Source organism: Rana temporaria, chromosome 1, assembly GCF_905171775.1.
Source record: "Rana temporaria chromosome 1, aRanTem1.1, whole genome shotgun sequence".
Taxonomy (NCBI): domain Eukaryota; kingdom Metazoa; phylum Chordata; class Amphibia; order Anura; family Ranidae; genus Rana; species Rana temporaria.
The window spans coordinates 183511912-183532519 of record NC_053489.1 but is presented as its reverse complement, the minus strand read 5'-3'; the positions used below and the strand labels follow the sequence as shown (position 1 = coordinate 183532519).

The window sequence follows — 20608 nt, the reverse complement described above, 5'->3', positions numbered from 1 at the left end:
CAGGTCGCCTGGCAGTGTTGTGCCAACCTTCAAGGGTATGGGTTCCTATTTAAAGGAGACCTCTTCCCTGGGCCTTGTAGAAGACTCTGCCAGACTACTTTGCACATTAAAAAAAGGTGCTGGATCCCAGAGCCCAGTCCTCCAAAGAGAGACATTACAGGCACCGCCTCGGTCTTCTGCGAGGCTCGGGTACCATCCATTTGGCATAATTAATAAGCACTTTGGATGGACCCGGTGGCGTAGCTCCCTGAACCCCAGAGGGATTACCACAGAGCTCCTTCTTAGCACATCCTTCACCTTCGACACTGTCGAAAAAACTGAGGTACTTCCCTTATGGGAGGGGTTATATAGAGGGGAACGCGTCTTCATTGGTTGTGCCAGTTTCCATAACCTGAGGTGAACTATACAACCCACCATGTAAAGACTTGGGCTCTGTGTCCCGTGGTGTACGATAAAGAAAATTGGTCTGGCCACACGAGATGAAATTCCACAGGTCTTCCTTGCTGGGGTCCCTGGCAGCTTCTCCCTGTATCGAGTGCAGACGTTGGAGAAGGCTCCCCTGAGGTGGACTCCTGCACGTAATTGGATTTGATTGACAGCAGCGGGAGCCAATGGCTGCGCTGCTATCTATCCAATCAGGACATGAGACACAAGCTAGAGCTGGTGTGCTCGTTCCTGGCCAGAGAAAGATCTGTGTTAGGCGAGTAAAACGGGGGCTCAGCAAAGCTGCAGCACCACAGTAGGTTTTTCCCCTTAATGCATAGAATGCATTAAGCTAAAAAAACAAACAAACACACACAATGGTTTACAACCCCCTTTGAGAGAAAAAATGCTTTCTGTAAATATAAACATTATGCCTTTTGCAGATATTACAGCATAGAATTTTATGAACTGTAGGACTGGATTGATGCCAACATGCTTGGAAATGAACACAGATGGTGTTTGTGACCCTGGACAATGGAGGTGCGTGTATCCTAAATATCAGTTAGAGAATCTCAGAACAATCATTAATTATATCGGCGCTCAAAGTGATTTCCCATCCCCCAAGCTACTTGAGATATACATATAAAATAACATCCATGTCCAAAATTTGTAATTTATTGAAAATATCAAGGTAAATTAACAATCGTATTAGTTATGACAAGTAAACCTTTACAGAATCTTTACATTATAAACATGTCCTATAGTAGTGTCTGCATGGAGTAACTGGAGTCTCTAGTAATAAAACATGCTCTTACAGTGGACACCACAACCCTTTTTTGGTTTTAAGGTAGGTAGTGCATATGTGGTATAATTGATGTGCCACGCGTAATGCCAAAACATTTCAATGATAAATAGCTAGGCGAAGGATTCTGGAGGCTTCTGAGAAACTACGGATGACCAAGTTATTACAGCAGTCTTTGTTTAAAAAGGATAAGTTCACCTTAAAAAATAAAATCAAAAATAAAATGCACATCTTTTTGCAGGTAAAAAAAATAATAATAATATATATATATATATATATATATATATATATATATATATATATATATAATATTAGATAGATCTATAAAATATACACACACTGTATTTATCGGTGTATAACACGCACCCTAACTTTAAGAGGGAAGTTTCAGAAAAAAAAAAAACTTTCCACAGCCCCCTGCGCATAACACGCAGGCACAGTTTACCCTCTATTTTCAGGGTAAAAAAAAGTGAGCGTTTTACGCCAATAAATACTGTATGTGTGATATATATATATATATATATATATAAAAATGTTTATTTTTATTTAGTGCATTTAATTTTTTTTTTACTAGAAGCCTGCAAAGCATTGTACCTGTGATCAACAGTTACATGTTACACCCAGTTTCAAAAGGTGAATTTATCCTTTAATTCTGCTCACATTCAGTCTCTTATCCAGGGATTATTCCAAACATGAATTCTATTGTACAAATGTTTTGAAAGAAAAAGGTTGGAAATTTAACATGATTTGGTGTTAAATCTACAATGCAAGAAAAGAAACCCAATAATAGAAGCCGGTATAAAAAGCCTTTTTTTATAAACACCACCTTGAATTGAGCCGTTTGGACAGTCTACGGTGGGCACAGTTTTACAGAAGGCTATGCTGCATCTGTAGTGCAAAGAAAAAAAAACATCTGATCGCAAAGCTCACTTTTGCCACAAACAATTTTAAAGTCCTGTCTGTTAATATATGGCTTTACCCTACATAAAACTATCTAAATGTGGCACTTAATCCTAGTGTGCTGCCACTGGAAAGCGAAAGAAAAAAAAAATTACATAAAATGCCAACATTAACTACATATTAAGATTGGCCAGCTTTAAGGAAAAGGCCAAGCTTTATGACAGTTGCATAAATAAAATGGCAGATTTTGAAAGTTACTAAATAAACCAAATTCTATTTTACACTTCTGGAGGTTGCAATATAGCAAAAGATGCTAACTTACAACCGGAAAAAAAGCCCTCACTGGCAATCAAAGCTAAGGGGCAATTAAAAAACAAAAAAACTGTGCAGTCTTTCTTCATAGTCCAAGAGTAAGCAGTTAGTCTAAGGCACATCAAAGCCACGTGCATAAAGTTTATAAAAATGCATTGCCGTCACAGAAAAAAAAAAAAATTGCATCCACTCAATTTGCATTTAGTCTGCACATAACAGATTTTAGTAACATTCTAATCCCTGAATAATCCTGTTAATGTCCTAACGTTAGGGTGATTACGGTACAAGACACTGAGAATCACAGGTATAAGATATGCAGTGCAATCCTCATTGTTCAGCACTCTGCTTGAACCTCGTGACAGGAGGTCGCTGGAAACCTGAGGAGTTTGGCAATGGACCAGTGCATTTTTTTGTTGCCATCTAATCTCATGCACTGCCAGCTGATTAACATTACCAATGGCTGCAGCACAACAGAACTATTCATTCCAATGCAGCATTCACATGTATAACTTCAGCATTGATACCAAAAAAATATAAAGCAACACAGTGGTGCAGCAATTGTGTCACTCCATTTGTACATCTGCTTCACAACCTAAACCTATGAAATCAGACTTTGAAACCAAACCCCACAAAGCATTCATTCAAAAGTGAGAAAGTCTGTCTTTTGAATGGGGAAAAGCATGAGCGCCTAGTCTTTGAAAAGAAACCATAGTCCTGCGGATTGCTGCATGGTCCAATTTGTGCACGTTTCATACATGAACTGACGAGACTGGGAGCACCAATGTTTGAATGAGGCGCAATGACACTGGATTACTATAAAATGAAGCCAGCGTTGGGAGGGAGACGCTGAGTTGGTCTTTGAGGAAGAGCCGGAGGATACTGAGGTGCAAATAGATTAGGGTAACCAGGCTGTGGCATCTGAGCTATAGGTGGATAGCCAACTCTTGGAGGGACAGGGGGAGTTGGAGATGCTGCATACGGGAGCCCAGGGACAGGCTGTTGTGCAGCCATTGCAAAAGGAGTTGGGTACATTCCAGCTTGAGCAGATGGGGGAGGTGGGACAGCTCTTCTTGGGACAACAGCTGGCGGGGTATTGAAACCTGATGGGTAGGATGCTGGAGGTGCCTGGACATTCTCCAAGGGCTTCGGCTGTGCAAGTACAGAAACCTGCGGGAGTCTCTGTCCTTTTAGCACCATTTCTTGCAGTTTCTCAATTTTTACACGTCTTAAATGTGCCAATTTGCGCTTTGATAAATATTCATCGATGAAAGAATCCTGCTGTACGCCGCCATCAAGAAAACTTTCCGCCATGTTCTGTACAAGAGAAATAAATGTTAGCACTCGCTGGTTTATGCTTACATACAGGTTTACAACAAATTATCACATTACTAAAAGTGAACCTGTGCTCCTCCCACCCCATCTCTCACTTCTATTCACACATTGGAGCCCATTATGTGAACCCTGGTGCTGGAAAGTCAAATGTTTTTTTATGGCCCTTTCACATGGGCTTTGTCCGCTCCGTTCAGCAGCTCGCAGCTTGCCAAATTGCAAAAATTAACAAATAAAAAAAAAGGGCATGGAGAACCTCAGACAAAAGCTGAACTGTGGAGTTAACTTACTAAAACTGGGCAGTGCAAAATCTGATGCAGTTGTACATGGTAGCCAATTCACTTCTAACTTCAGCTTGTTCAATTAGGCTTTGCCCAAAAAAAAAAAAGAAGAAGAAGCCGATTGGTTTCTATGCACAGCTGCACCATTTTTTACACTCTCCAGTTTTAGTAAATCGACCCCTGTATGTGACCCTTCAATTACAGGGTGATGCATTCATGTTGTTTAAATACAATGATCTATAGCAGGGATCACTAAATAGCAGACTGTGGTCCATAGCCAGATTGAGTGACAGTTCTGTCCAGCCGCAGCCACCACTTATAAGCTGTGAGCACCCAAGTATCTGGCCGGGCCGCCACTTTCATCACCACAACTGCCGGGTCCAGGAGGTGCTGCAGATTGGGACGGAGAAAGAGAGAGTCTTTTGAGTAATCATCCGCTTGTTAACATTGTAAGTTAGGCAGCTCCCGCCCTTGGCCCAGATCTGCAGCTCCTACTGCCCCTACCTGCTGTAAGGATGGCAGTGACGGCCAGGCTGTTGACTTGGGAGAGCTCACACAGCTGAGAAGTGCCTCTGCCCTGCCAAATGGTAGGACAGTGCAGGTGAGGCTTACATTGACAGGGGCACCATGGCATAAAGGGGCACTTTGATGTGAAGGACACTGCAATGTAAAGGGGGGCTGCGATGTGAAGGGAACATAGGACACTGGGGCTGCATTAAAGGGGGGGCTATGATGTTAAGAGAGGTTGTAAAGGGGGGGCTCTGATGTAAAGGGGACTATGATGTGATGTGAAGGGTAGATTCAGACCTCTGCTAAAATAAATATTTACTGACTGGACCCCTGTGCATTTTAATTCAAGACCCTTGATGTACACTGAACTCGGTGGAAAGTTGTTTATTTTATGATCAAGATCAACACAAAAAGACAAAAGGATTCCCTCTGCCTTAGAAAGGAGAGAGGTTTAACCACCTCATACAGCAAGGATGCTTAACATGGAAGCACACAGCGCTATATATATATATATATATATATATATATATATATATATATATATATATATATATATATATATATATATATATATACACACACACACACACACACACACACACACACACACATACATACATATATACACACACACACACCAGTGCAAACTGCCCCCCCCCCCCATTATGGTTCTAATTACTATGACACCATACCAATCTTCAGATACTTCTTGCAAATTTAAAGCACAAATTACATAACACAGCTGATAACTTGGGGATCATCTTTTTTTCAAAATCCACTCACTGGTGTTGGTGCCACCATCCCGTCACAGTTTTTGCAGCCTCAGCTCCCGGGAATGACATTCCCCATTGTGCCGCCATTTATCTTTATCATCAATATTTTTCCCAATATACTATGAGTAGGTAAGAGTGGCTGCCATTTTTTGTCCCCCCCCCCCCCTTTGTCCATCCCCTTATTTTAATTATCATGCTAGTTTGGCACTCTTATGGTAGATACTCCTTATCCACATCTGCTCCTGATGAGTAGCCAATTGTCCACAAAACGCATCAAGCTTTTCTGCTATGCTGTGTCACGGTACTCATGTGCAATATTCTATATAATTTTTATTATAGTGACCTCTTCCAGGCAATATCATCCCGTTTCTGTGCTACCGTGCTCTTACTCTGGGTCTACATACCTTAGGTCCATTTCTATATGTATCATGTTGTAATACTTGTGTACTATATGTAATGTCTAGATTATATTTACAGATTATTATATATCAATGTTTTGCTGTCCTAGGTGTATGTATGATCCCATGCTACATTAAACATTACTACACAATTATTGGTACGTTTATTCTCAGCTGTGCGCTTCATATAAAATCCCACTATTCCCCCCCCCCCCCCATTTTTCAAGGATGCTTTACAGTCACAGCAGTGAAATACAGAAGTATCTTCCATAGGAGCTGCTTGTAACCGACGCACAAACTTCTAAAAAGGCCGGATGTGTCCAAGTGCACAAAGCATATGGTCACTTATAATTGCAAGAAAGAACATTGTAAATGTTAATCCAAGTGAAAACTGTCAGCAAGACATGAACCTTCAGCTCACAGGTGAGCCATGGCTGTCATGACTGAGCCGTACTTGTTAAATTTACAATATTTATCAAATCATTCCCAACACCACCACTCCTTTATATACATAGAACAGGGCACAGATCCCGGGAATCTTCCGGAAAAGTCCCGTGCATTCAAGGAGGCGACTTGATTATCGGAAATGACAGAAGTAAAATTTTTATCCTATAACGTAAAGGGATTAAATTCAGTAGGTAAAAGATTAAAGGTTCTAGCAGAGATTGAACAACTTAGAGCTGATGTAGTGTTTATTCAAGAAACGCACTTGACCATGGAAGCTAATATCAAGCTCTACTCCCCGGCATACCCTACTTGGGTTTACGGCGATTCCATCTCAAAACGCGCAAGGGGAGTAGCGATTGGGTTTACAAGAGGGTTTGGGTTTACCTTGGAGGCAAGGATGACTGACCCAGAAGGGAGATTCCTGTTCCTTAAAATAAGGATTGAAAATATTATTTACACCTTAGCCAACATTTATGCCCCTAACGTGCATCCAACCCAATATTTAAATAAAATTCTGGGAAAATTGAACAACTTTGCCGAGGGATGTATAATCCTGATGGGCGATTTAAATTTTGTTTTAAATCCAACGGAAGATCGTACGTTCTGTGGGAGGGAGACAAAAAATGTGCATCTACAGAGAATTAAACATAAGCTCCATGAATGCCAACTAGTGGATGTCTGGCGGACTAAACATCCAAATGAGCATGATTACACATTTTTCTCCCCCCCCCACGGAACGTACTCCAGGATCGACTACATCCTAGCGGACCACAGGTTGATAGACGCTATTACTGAGACAGAAATTGGAATCATGACTGTATCGGACCATGCCCCGGTCTCGATGAAAATTATACTAGCTGTACAAAGGAGACAGCGGCCGACGTGGCGCCTGGATGATAGCCTGATCCACGATGAGGGAGGGGGAAGCAGGGTAGAGGCAGAATTAAAACAATTTTTCCTCACAAATGACACAGAGGGGATTACCAGTGCAACCCTGTGGGAGACGCACAAAGCTTTTATCAGAGGGATCCTAATTGCAGAGGGCGCAAAAAAAAAAAAAGAGAGAAAAAGTAATGCTTCTACCCTGAGGAAAGAGATAGAGACGCTAGAACGGGAACACAAAGTGCTGAGAGCAAAAGTGACATATCATAACTTAATTTTAAAAAGAGACGCACTCAAGGAGATCTTGGAACAAGAAGCAAGGTACAAATTAAACTGCATTTCCAAAGAGAGGTATATATGGGGAAACAAACCAAGCAAACTTCTAGCTAAAATGGCCCAAAAAAAGAAAGCCAGGAACTATATTGAGAAAATTAAAGGTAAAGACGGGAAACTGGTTTATGCAACCTCTGAAATCGCGGATACATTCAAAAAATACTACGAGGACCTATACACAATAAAACACACAGGTTGGCAGGCAGGGGAAAGGGAGGAGGAGACCCGAGAGTTTCTCGATAACGCAGGACTTTCTAGACTGGAGGAGATGGAAAGCTTGACCATGGATCGACCCATAACTGAGGAAGAAATAAAAAGGGCCATAAATTCCACCACTGGTGGAAAGAGTCCGGGGCCAGATGGGTTTTCCACCTTTTATTATAAAAGATTTAGTAACATCCTGATACCGAGACTCTGTAAATATTTCAATGGATTGGGGTCGGAATTTGAAACTAGTAGTGGGGCCATAGCGGCTGTGGTGGCAATAATCTTGAAGGAAGGCAAGGATAGCTCTCTATGCTCGGGATACAGACCTATCTCTCTGTTAAATACAGACATCAAACTTTTCGCGAAAATTCTGGCGTGCCGCCTGAAAGGGGTCATGCATTTATTGGTGCACCCCGACCAGGTAGGCTTTGTGCCCAATAGAGAGGGTAAAGACAACAGCCTAAGGGCAATTCTTCTGCTTCAGACCATAAGGCAGAACGAGCCCCCAGGTCTATTCCTGTCAGTCGATGCTGAAAAAGCATTCGACAGGGTAGACTGGGGGCTCATGATGGAAACTCTCACCGTCATGGGAATAGGAAACAGGATGTCCCGCTGGATCAAAACACTATATCACCACCCCACCGCTCAAATAAAAATCAATGGCACACTATCGGAACCCTTCGAGATGAAAAACGGGACGAGACAGGGGTGCCCATTGTCGCCCCTCCTCTTTATTCTATCCCTCGAGCCGCTACTGGCCACTATTCGTAATGACTCAGACATTAACGGAGTGAGAGTAGAAGGGGAAGAACACAAACTATCGGCTTTTGCCGATGACATCTTATTTTACGTAACTAACCCAGTCAAATCTATCCCCAAGCTTTCTAGAGTCATGCAACAATATGGCGCTATCTCCAACTTTAAAATTAATGTAACCAAATCTGAGATCCTGAACATTAATTTAAATAAAAGGGAGGTATATTCAGTTAAGGGAGTATGCGCGTTCCCATGGACTAAAGAACTTAAGTACCTAGGAATAAAACTTGCCAATACAACACAGAAGATGTATAAAATAAACTATATTCCTTTATTAAATGAGATCAAGAACGAATTAAAAAGAACGATCAATAAACCTATATCATGGATAGGACGCATAAACATGTTGAAGATGGTGGTAGTTCCTAAAATTCTCTATAAATTCTTATTGGTCCCAATTGCTCTTCCCCAGCAATATCTGAGAATCCTTAACACTTTATTATTAAATTACGTTTGGAAAAATAAAAAGCATAGAATATCCCTCTCCATAATAAAACAGGGCAAGCCACTCGGCGGTCTGGCAGCCCCGGATATCAAAAGTTATTACAAGGCGGCGGTCTTATCGCGTGCGGTAGAGTGGGCAAGGGATAGGACAGATAAAAGGTGGGTGCAAATTGAGAAAGCGTTAACTAATAAATATTTGAATAATATTATTTGGATCCCTGCACAACACAGAGCACTAGATCACAAAACACATGACATAACACGGGACACTTTAAGAATGTGGGATAGGATGCAGGCACAATTAGAAGGGAAATTTAACTCCCCTTTAATGAATCTAAAAGAAAACCCTTATTTCCCACCTGGGGAAAAAAAAATAGGAGGGAACTGGATAAGGAGAGACACAGTGCACTTGGGGGATATTATTAAAAACGGTGAGATAATGACCTACGAAGATTTGAAAGCCAAAACGGACTTTTGGAATCTTGATAGGTGGCATTACTACCAGTTGATCCACTTTGTACGGCACCTCCCCCGCCCATTACGGACGGAGGCGGAGCTGACTTCACTCGAGAAAATTTGTAAATCTAAGAATTCTAAGGGCACAATCACTAAACTGTACGGGTTATTGGTTAAGTTAGGAACACGGGATGAAGCACCTTTTATAGATAAATGGGAAAGAGAGTTAGGGATCACGAGGGGGATAAATACTGTTCAGAGGATTATGAAATTAACCCACTCATCGGCAATAGATATACGTACAGCTGAAGCAAATTATAAGTGCCTCTCAGGATGGTATATCACCCCGGACAAAGCAAATAAATTTAAAGCAGGGCAGTCCGCAGACTGCTGGAGGGGCTGCCAGGAAAGAGGTATGATGGCACATCTATGGTGGTTATGCCCCAAGATCCAAACATATTGGGACATAATATTGAGACAAATAAAGATTATCACGGGAGAGGAGATCAAGAAAGACCCCTGGGTCGTCCTCTTTCATGGCAGTCAAGAGGGCGAAAAAAAATACAAGCAGTCCCTAATCCCCCACCTCCTAAATGCAGCCAAGAGACTTATACCTAAGAAGTGGCAGGAGACGGAAAGCCCACATATTTGGAGTTGGATAGACGCAGTGGAGGAAACGTATAGATTAGAAGAACTTAAGGATAGTTATTTGGAGAGGAACAGTGAACATAGGGAGAAATGGGGTAAATGGAAGGAATACAAAAAAACATGGAGTTATGCAGAGAGAGTTAGGGTCTGATCGACGTTAGATATATGCAATGGATATCGCAAAAATCCCTATCCCCTGTCATTCCAAAGTGAGACTTATATACCTCCGTCCCCTTCCGGCTCTCTTCTACTCTTAGTATACTTTTTCTCTTCCTTTTCCCTAGTTATCTCTAGCCGAACAGCTGATGCCAAGTCTCTTTCGAAGCCGCCTTCTTCTTTTTATCACTTCTTTTATTTATTTTTTCTTTTATATATCTTTTTCCAGGGACAAACGGGAGATCCCTGGGAGCCATGAGGGGAGGGAGGGTGGGTGTTAATCAATTAAAAAAAAAAAAAAAAAAAAAAATATATAGATAAGTGTATATGTAGGTATGTGTATGTGTATGTATATGTATGTATATGTATATATATATATATATGAGTGTCTTTCTTGTTTGAGATTAATTTAGTCTCGACCAGCCAACTCGGCGCGCTGGGGGTAAAACAGTTGGGTTGTGATCTGGTCGCCCCTATAGAGGGTCGGCATTTATACTGCATGTACACAGATATATACATTTAAGGAATATTTAAAAAGAGAAAGACAGCATACAGGAAAGATACCACTCATGATGCAAACTCAAATAGAGACGAAAGAAGCAACAAATCATGAGCGAGTCTCTAGAATTTGGTAAAAAGCTGAGGTGGAAAAAAAAAAAAAAAAAAAGAACAGGGCACAGACTGGCAGTGTAGCATTACCTCCGTCTCCTCCTCTATCTTGGCTCCTTCAGTCTGCAGGAGTGCCAGTAATGTTTCCAATGAAGCATTCACAGATTGCTGATCTGTAATATCAAAACAAACATCTTTTACTTTGGCAAATATATTTTTTTGTTTTTTGGGCAGAGTAGGAAAGTAGGGTTAAAAAACTGTCAAAATACTTTTTGCTGTGTCCAGCTGAGAATTTCTTCCACTTCCTGTCCTGGGGACACAACAGGAAATAAGAGAAAATCTCCCCAAAGTCTCCATAGGAAGATGTCCCTTCGCCTCTTGCTTTGGTAAAGACTTCGGGCGAGATTCAGGTAGGGGCGCGCATTGTTACGGCGGCGCAGCGTATCGTATTTACGCTACGCCGCCGTAAGTTAGAGAGGCAAGTGCTGTATTCACAAAGCACTTGCCTCCTAAGTTACGGCGGCATATCGTAAATGGGGCCGGCGTAAGCGCGCGTAATTCAAATGAGGATGAGGGGGCGTGTTTTATGTTAATTCTTGGTGACCCGACGTGATTGTCGTTTTCCCGAACGGCGCATGCGCCGTCAGTGGAATTTCCCAGTGTGCATTGCTCCAAAGTACGCCGCAAGGACGTCATTAGTTTTGACGTGAACGTAAATTACGTTCAGCCCTATTCGCGAACGACTTACACAAACGACGTAAAAAATTCAAAATTCGACGCAGCAACGACGTCCATACTTAACATTGCGTACGCCTCATAATAGCAGGAGCAACCTTACGCCGAAGAAGCCCAACGTAAACAACGTAAAAAAATAGCGCCGGGCGTACGTAAATTTGTGAATCGGCATATCTAGGTCATTTGCATATTCTACGCCGAAAACTACAGAAGCGCCACCTAGCGGCCAGCGTAAATATGCACCCTAAGATACGACGGTGTAAGACTTACGCCAGTCGCATCTTAGGCTAATGTCGGCGTATCTTGCTTTCTGAATACAGAAAGAAGATACGCTGGCGCAGCTTTGAATTTACGCGGCGTATCTATAGATACGCCGGCGTAAATCAATGCTGAATCTAGCCCTAAAACTTTACACTTCTCACTTTCTCAGTGACAATGATCACCAGGACAAAGAGGGAGAGTTCCCCCAGCCATAATAACTGCAATACAAACTAGGCAGAGGGTCTAACCTTCCTCCATTCTCGCCAACAAAAACTGGCTTTACATGTACTTTTTTTTTAGATGTACAAGTGATCAGTTTCATAAAATTCTTGTACAATGTATAATTTTCTTCTTCTGCTCTCACACGAACATTCCAAACAGTTCTGCATATCTATTTTTCATGCAGACCTGATCGGAAGCTCCATTCTACTCTATGGAGCGGCGGGGGTAAACGGGAGTGAGTCAAGAGCGGGTCCTACATACGGTGGGAAGATGGAGAACAAATGTAGCCACCCTCTAACAGGAAGTCAGATCATGGGGCAAAAATAAATAAATAATAATTTGGGGGATTTGGAAGAGGCCGAGAGCAATAGAAGGTAGTTTTGAGTTAAGAATATAGGCTTTGGTTTTAGAAAAATTCTATTCACTTAGACCCCTTTCACACGGTCATACCGTTCAGGTCCCCCCGTCAGTTTTGTCAGCGGACCTGAACGGCTGCTCCATTCTTCTCTATGGAGCGTCGGATGTCAGCAGAAACATGTCCGCCGACATCCGACCCGATGAAATCAGACGCATGGCAATTCGTCGCCATCCGTCCATGGCAAATCGAGATCTCCACATAGGAGACAGCGGCACTGCTCAAGCCCCTCCCCGTTCAGTGAGCAGAGAGGGATCTGTCATCTGCCGGCTCAGCTGAGAGATCTCCCGCCGAGCTGGCAGACGGCTGAAAGCGGATCCGTCCCTGTGTGGAAGGGGCCTTATAGTGTTACTTTAAAGGTAAACACTGCAATAATAAATCAGTATACCTTTACACTTAAAACACACTAGAATTTACAAGCAAGCTATAACCCTAGGTTCATATCGATGCGTTTTCGTGCAGAGTTTGCGTGGGCACCATTCATTTCACCGTGCTGCCGTGCCTGCAGAAAAAGATAATTTTGACCATCTGATCCGGCACCCGCACTGCGATTTTATATGCGTGGTGATGCCATTCAGAATAAATTGCAGCTCCACATGTTCTCACAGCATCGCATTTTCACTGCATGTATTGCTGCGATTCTGGCACCCGCATAGATATGAACCAAGCCTATAAGCAACAAAGTCAAATTCGAAAAAATTTCAACACGCGTGTCTTTATAAGGATATTAACTTACCCAGCTTTGTCTTCTTTAGCTGATTGGATTCCATGACAGTCTGCAGCTCCTGGTATTTCTGGGTCAGAGTGGCTTTTAGGCTGTCCAGCTTAGGCTGGTAAAGCAGGTTTGCTTCTGCCAAGCTCCGGTTACCAGCAAGGGTCATCTCTTTACTGAGCTGAAGACTCTGAGCCTACAAAACAGGGAACACACAACATCAATGAGGTCCCTGCCAGGGTGGTAAGATTACAGAAAGGAAGATCTCCCCATTCCCAAGAATTGCCTCAAATCAGTTTAACATTAGTGTATGCACGTATGAGATATTATATATATATATATATATATACACACACACACACACACACACACATTTTTTTTTATTACATACATATATTTATTTCTTATATATGGAACATATACTGTAAATAAAGCCAGTAGTGGGCGCAGGGTTTATTGGATGGAGCAGGTTGTGCTACCAGCAGGCAGACATCTTTCTGAAGAGGTTGGCATACAGAATGCCGATCTTTTTGCACAAGTTACACTTTCCACTCTTTGGGCCGTGTATAACATACCCCAATCCATAGAGGACTTTGCATGGGCCACGTGATAGTTCAGTAAACCCGTCATTACACTACAGAATCACCCTCTACAGAATCACCCACTGTTCTATTACTTCAACCAGTTTCTGTTCCTGCCTTCAAACAAAATACAAACCATCATTCACCTACAGCGGTCAAATAGATTATTGCTGATAGTAATTCCAGTCATTCTTTCCAATATATAAAGTATGCAATGCATGTCCCATTTGCTCCATCATGGCCTGTTAAAGTGTTGCTAAACCCAGGACCCTGCATTCACTATATTTGATCTCCCACAGTACACAGAGCATGGCAATGCAATTATTTTTAGTAAAAATAAACGGCTAAATACATTTCCTCATTAGCAGTCTTGTGACTTCTATCAGTATCTGGTTAAAGCTTATAGGAGGAGTTTCATTCTCCTCTGACTGACATATGAGGCAGCAGGACCCCTGACCCTCTGTCTGGACTGGGCCGAGTGGCCCAGTGCCGATTACATGCACTCTCCCCCAAAAAATAAAACAAATAATACATGCCAAACTGAGCATGTGCAGAGTGACTCCAAGACTGTTATATCAGGAGATGAATTGGGGACAGTAAAAGGAGGGGAGGATCAGAGAACAGGAATACACAGCCTTTCTACACAATGCAAATCCCCCTTAGGTTCCTCAGTGAGTATAACATGCATGCTTTACTGCATATACAGACTAATTTTACTGTTGTGGGTTTAGTCACACACACACACATATGTATTCATACAAACACACATATGAGCATTCTGTTGTATTGGTTTGTCAATGACTAATAAAAAAATAAAAAAAAGCTGTTTTAGCCAGAAGTCTCGTGAGCTGATAACTTCTTGTGCCCTCTTCCTCTGCAGACTTATCAGCATTGTTCCCAGCTACTTCTGCAGACTACAGATACAGTATGGTTGTCACCCTAGGACAGGAAATGTGTTCCTGGCAAGATCAAAAAGTTGGAAATGAAGGAATTTTTTTTAAAAATAAAATAAAAAACAAACTAAGCTATAATTATCTAAGGCAGTGGTAAGCTGCTGTATGTTCGACTTTTGTTCCTGGATTTAGACACAGTAAGTCAAAAGCATAAATATGCTTTAAAGTGGAGCTCCGCAAAAAAAATAAAAAATTAAAAGTCAGCAGATACAAAAAAAAGTGTAGCTGCCGACTTAATAAATCGGACACTCGCCTGTCCAGCGATCCAGGTGTACAAAGCTCCGCTCCTCTCCACAACACTGGCATTCTTGCTGTGGGCGCCTGGCTGTGGCAAATGGTCGGGCAATCTTCTGGGACCAGTGAAGTGTCCCAGAAGATTGCAAATGTGGCATGTCAGGGGGGTTACCGTCACTTAAAGCGGAAGTTCAATTTTTGGGTGGAACTCTGCTTTAAAAGCGGTTTAAAGTCAGATGGTTGTAATTTAATGCGTTTCGTCACCACACTTGTGACTAGATCAAGAGCTGTCCTGATAGTCACGAGTGTAGTGACTAAACAAATTGAGGTGGAGCCTGTGACATCATTGCATACAAACCGGGAAGCAGGAGCGCAAGCCGCTGGAGACACAGGTCCAAGGATCTGCGGATGTTTCAGTGATACAGGGATTTCTTACCCTAACCACAGGGATTTCTTACCCCAACCACACAAGTGATTCAAGTGTGCATCTGTAAATGAGTTTTATACGGTTTCATTAAAAACTAGCATTTTAAAACAGTAAACACTATGTCAAGTTCTTTCCTACCCTTATGGTATGTACTTATGAGGAATGTCATTTAAGAGCTCGGGAGCCCTTATACAGAGGAACCGCAGAGGGGAAGGCGCCATTGGACCCAATTGCTTGGTCTCCTTGGGAGTTGAGTGCATAGGGTGACCGGCAGAGGGCACTGGGGCGTGTACAGCCTTAATCATCATTTGGATTATCGCTATTGGATACCTAGACACTTGCACAAAGAAAGAGGGGAACTTATTGATTGGAATTGATGAATCGCCATATCAAGTTCAATCACCTCCATCAACGGTTATTAATTTAGGTTTATATTTTTCTAGCATACCTTGATATTTATGGGATATTGTAGAGGGGTTATTGGTTTACATTGAAACGTATTCACCATTTGGAACCCAACAGGGAATAGTTGGGTGAGGTAGCACGTCACAATATTTTAAGACTTACCACCAGGCAGTAGGTGGCTTGACTTCCCAATCGGGACACTTTGAAGATGCGCTTATTAGAAATGATGTGCGAACAAGTTAATAAGAGTTCCCAGGTTCTTGCTAGACATTCCCCTTGAGCTCCTTTGTAACACCGCCAGATGAATTATTGAGAGCTCAGTTTTATCTTGCCAGCAGCCTGGCGTTTCTCCCCCTCACTGCTGGGTCAGATTATACCAACTGGAAGAGGCAGGCTCCATTTCCCATAGGAACAACATTCAAGGCCATGGATCTCGTGTTTGCAGGTTAGACAATGAGACCAGAAGTCAGATTGGTTGCTACAGACAACACATTTTTCTATTTGTTTTATTATACCAGCTTCAACATGAAAGAGAAATCAGCATTACCAATTTGTGAAATACATGAGGCGGTGAGTGAATTCAACTGTCTGGAAGCCAGGCCAAAGGAGTAACTCCCTCCTGACCCTCTTGGCTTGAACCGTATTGCAACACTGAGGTCCCCCTTTATATCACAAAGCTCTGCATAAACTGAGGACACTATAAATCCTGGATTTTAGTGGTTTACAATAAGTCAATGATCAGGGCCCTTAAATTCCTCTTGTATTTAATTGTATTGTGATTGTACGCTCCCCCTCCATTTTATAAAGCAATGTGAAAACTGTTGGCACGATATTAATCCTGTATAATAGCAGCACAGAAAACGATAAGGCCATCTGAAAATCAACATTACAACGTGCTTCCTGTAGATAACAGCTGTTTCCTATGCAGGTGCATTATAGAAAAGATTCACCCCAAAACAGCTGCAAACAGGATACTAAAATAAATCTGCATCCCATGACTAGGACTTCTAAAGGGACAGGTGTAGATTTTATTAAAGAAGTACAGCCAAAGCTTGTTTGGCTATGGATCATAGGAGTAAAGATCGTTCTGCACTCCTGTGACTCATTTTCAGCAGACAGCGGGCTGAAATACGCTGCCAGCTGACGTCACCGAGCCGGTCCAGGCTTGGAAAAGAATGCCACTATATGGTTGGGATCTGCCCACATGCCTGGACCGGCACCTGGCTCAGCCAGCCACTTAGAGCCTAAGCCAGCTGCTCCCACCTCCTCCACAGCCTAGTGCTCTAGTCAGCAGGGACCGACGGTCACCAGCTGTCTGCTCATGGAGCTTTGAGAACCAATCAGTGGTGTTTGATCACTCCATTCTCAGTCTTAAAAGTTGGCGGGGGACCGGTGCAGCATTCCGGTTACGCAAGTATGATTCTTGACATTTTAGTTTTTTTTCCATTGAACCTCTTTCACACCCCAGAATCCATCCAAGCGATTCCGCCTGACGACAGGTCTGTACCTACTCCGCTATACAGAGCAGACACAGCCCGCTGGTCTCTGAGGTGGTTGGTTGGAAACAGACTGCATGTCCGTTTCCATCCAATACGCCGGATGGATGGTGAACATATCCCCATCTGTTTTTAGCAGATTGGATGCGGGCGGGTGACAGCGGACTCACATTCACCTCCCCGCAGAGAACAATGGGTGGTCTGATTGATTTGCTGTTGTGACAGGGGCATTAGGTTGAAAAAATAAGACAAATTCCTCTAGTACCAATATAAAAAACACACACACACACACACACACACACACACACACACACACACACACACACACACAATCCTATGCCACAAGTTGATCCAGAGGAAGGCAGCATTCCAATGTTGCTCCAGCGGGGAAAACAAAACTCCATCCCGATCCCCCAGGAAGAATTCAGATATTTCCTGCATCAGTTATATATTTCTGCACTTCGGAATCTTGCTGAACGGACCAAAATTCAAACCATGGGTCGATCCCTTCTTCACCACCCAGCGTCGATTTAGGACCAGTTCACACCACATGAAGTCCAGTGCGTTGTGTTCTACTTTCCATGCATTTTTGATGCAGGTTACAGTGGAACCTTGGATTACGAGCATAATCCATTCCAGGAGAATGCACGTAATCCAAAGCACTCGCATATCAAAGAAAGCTTCCCCATAGAAACAATTTGTTCCGCATTGACTTCTATGGCATGCAATACCGCATGTGGCCAGAGGTGGGACCGGAAATACTCAAAAGGCACGGGGACAGCTTGGCTGAACACGGAAAATTTCGTAAACAGAATATTTCTGAACGCTCCAGCGTCTCCGCAACTCCGCTACTCGTAAACCTAGGTTCCACTGTATATGGTTTGCAATGGCATAGCTGGCACTAGTGTGGTCAGTTCTAATGCTTTCCAATTCCTGGGGAAAAAAAAAAAAAAAGTAGAACATGCTGCATTTTTCCTGGACTGTACTGAACACAGTAAACTATATATATATATATATATATATATATATATATATAAAAAAAAAAAAACACCTGACCCTAGTACAAGGAAAAAAAATATATAAAAAAGCATTTTGAATGCATCCGGAAACTCCACCAAAAACTTGCATGCAGAAACGCATCCAGAACAGATCTGGAGTGCATTTTTGTGGTGTGAACCAGCCCTAAAGTCAATTGAGCCAGGTAGGATAATTATCCAATCAGATGCAGTCACTGTTCAGGTATTCAGGCAGCCGCAGGTGTTGCAGCTTCTTGAAAATAGTTGTGTTGAAGAGTCCGCCATCATCAGAGTTGACATGGATGGGGGAACAAGGTCTAAAAATCATCATTACACTCACACTTGGATTTTGTTTGTTACTTCCCAGCCCCGGCTGATGTTACCACCACTGAACTAGCGTGAAGTTCACACAGGATATAAAGGCAGGTTTAACCACTTGAGATCCGCGCTATGGACAAAAGACGTCCACAGCGCGGCTCTCAAGTGCCGGGTGGACGTCCTGTTGTTGTTCCCTGTGCGCGCCGCGGGGAAACAACGTGCCCGGCGCATCGCCCGGGAGCCGATGCGAGTGCCTGGCGGATGTGATGTCCGCCAGACACCCGCGATCGTCGGTGACACAGCAGAGACGTGGAGCTCTGTATGTAAACACAGAGCTCCACGTCCTGTCAGGGAGAGAGGAGACCGATCTGTGTCCCTGACTGTCCCCCAGTCAGTCCACTTCCCCCACACAGTAAGAACACACCCAGGGAATACATTTAACCCCTTCCTCACCCCCTAGTGTTAACCCCTTCACTGCCAGTCACATTTATACAGTAATTAGTGCATTTTTATAGCACTGATCGCTGTATAAATGTGAATGGTCCCAAAATTGTGTCAAAAGTGTCCGAAACGTCCGCCGCAATATCGCAGGTCTGACAAAAAAAAAACAAAAAACGCAAATCACCGCCATTACAAGTAAAAAAAAAAAAACAAAAAAAAAACAAATCTATCCCCTATTTTGTAGGCGCTATAACTTTTGCGCAAACCAATCAATAAACGCTTATTGCAATTTTTAACAAAAATATGTAGAAGAATACGTATCGGCCTAAACCGAGGAAAATTTTAATTTAAAAAAAAAAAAAATTGGGATATTATTATAACAAAAAGTAAAAAATAGTTTTTTTTCCCCAAATTTTCCGTTTTTTTATGTTTATAGCGCAAACAATAGAAACCGCAGAGGTGATCAAATATCACCAAAAGAAAGCTCTATGTGTGGGAAAAAAATGATAACAATATAATTTGGGTACAGTGTTGTATGACCGCGCAATGGTCATTCAAAATAAGTCAGCGCTGAAAGCTGAAAATTGGTCTGGGCACGAAGGGGGTTTAAGTGCCCAGTAATGAAGTGGTTAAGGCCAAAACATTTTTAGAATGAGTGGGAAGCAGTTTATGTCCATTGGAAAGACTCCCCTTTACTTTGTATAATCTTATTTGGAACACTTCACGTTTCTACCATGACCCTGAAAACACGTATTGATAGAAGACCTTGGGGAGTGAGTGACTGCCTTCAACGTCAGAACACGTCCGTTATTTCTTCAAAGCTTACCTATGACACAACGGTGTCCCTAAATACCACATACAGCACACGCATGTAACATTTTATGACACAAGTCCTCACCTTCCCACATAAGTGGATTATTAAAACTGCAAAGGAACTTTTGCCCAAAACTAATCGGATTTCTTGTTTTATCTACATGTGGTTGGCATTCATATTTTTCCTTTTCCCAGCAAGGTGATAAAAAGGCCATTGTAAGCATTTGCATAATACACTACATTCAACCTGTGATGATAAATAGCACAGTAATCAGCAATTCTGAGCCGATCTCTGAACCTTTCTATCTTACATCTGTGAAATAAATGGACAACATGAAAACACCAGCAGAACCAAGTCTGAGCTGATAAAGTAATGTGACCAAGAAGGCAAGGTTATACATTTGTATCATGGCTTCTATTTCCATTTAGGCGCTGTGTCTGCATGGAGTTTGTTATCCCGGGGTGTGCACGGATATCTCTAGGTGCTTCAGTTATCTCTCACATTCCGGTCTGGGAAAAATAAAAGTCAGCGCCTACAAATACTGTAGCTACTGACTTCTAGGGGTGCAACGGATCATCATTGATTTGTGATCTGAACGGGTCGCCGCGTTCGGATCGGCACACCGCGCGATCCCCGTACTGGAACAAAATTAGATCATGCTTTAGTGGGGGAGGGGGTTGTTTTCCTTTTTCTTTCTTTTACACAATTTAGCGAACATTTGTTTACGGTAATCACTAGCCAACCAGTTCACGCAGATATACTGCGGCAGGTCGGGTCCCCTGTGCGAATCGCCCTACCTGTACAGGGGCTCGGAAGGGCGCCCGTTCCCACTAAAGAAAGTATGCCTGCGGG

General features: G+C 42.6%; 1 protein-coding gene across 2 annotated transcripts in view; it reads right to left on the bottom strand.

The window, feature by feature from the left end:
* Positions 1 to 1927: 1927 nt before the first annotated feature.
* VPS37B (VPS37B subunit of ESCRT-I) overlaps positions 1928 to 20608 on the bottom strand; it is a 39966-nt gene continuing 21285 nt past the window's right edge. For both annotated transcript variants that reach the window (XM_040347321.1, XM_040347322.1), the window contains exons 2-4: positions 13096 to 13267; positions 10817 to 10899; positions 1928 to 3751 (exon numbers count right to left, since the gene is read on the bottom strand). In XM_040347321.1, coding sequence (XP_040203255.1) covers positions 3251 to 3751; positions 10817 to 10899; positions 13096 to 13267 — 756 coding nt within the window. In that variant the 3' untranslated portion in view covers positions 1928 to 3250. The remainder of the gene's footprint in view (positions 3752 to 10816; positions 10900 to 13095; positions 13268 to 20608) is intronic.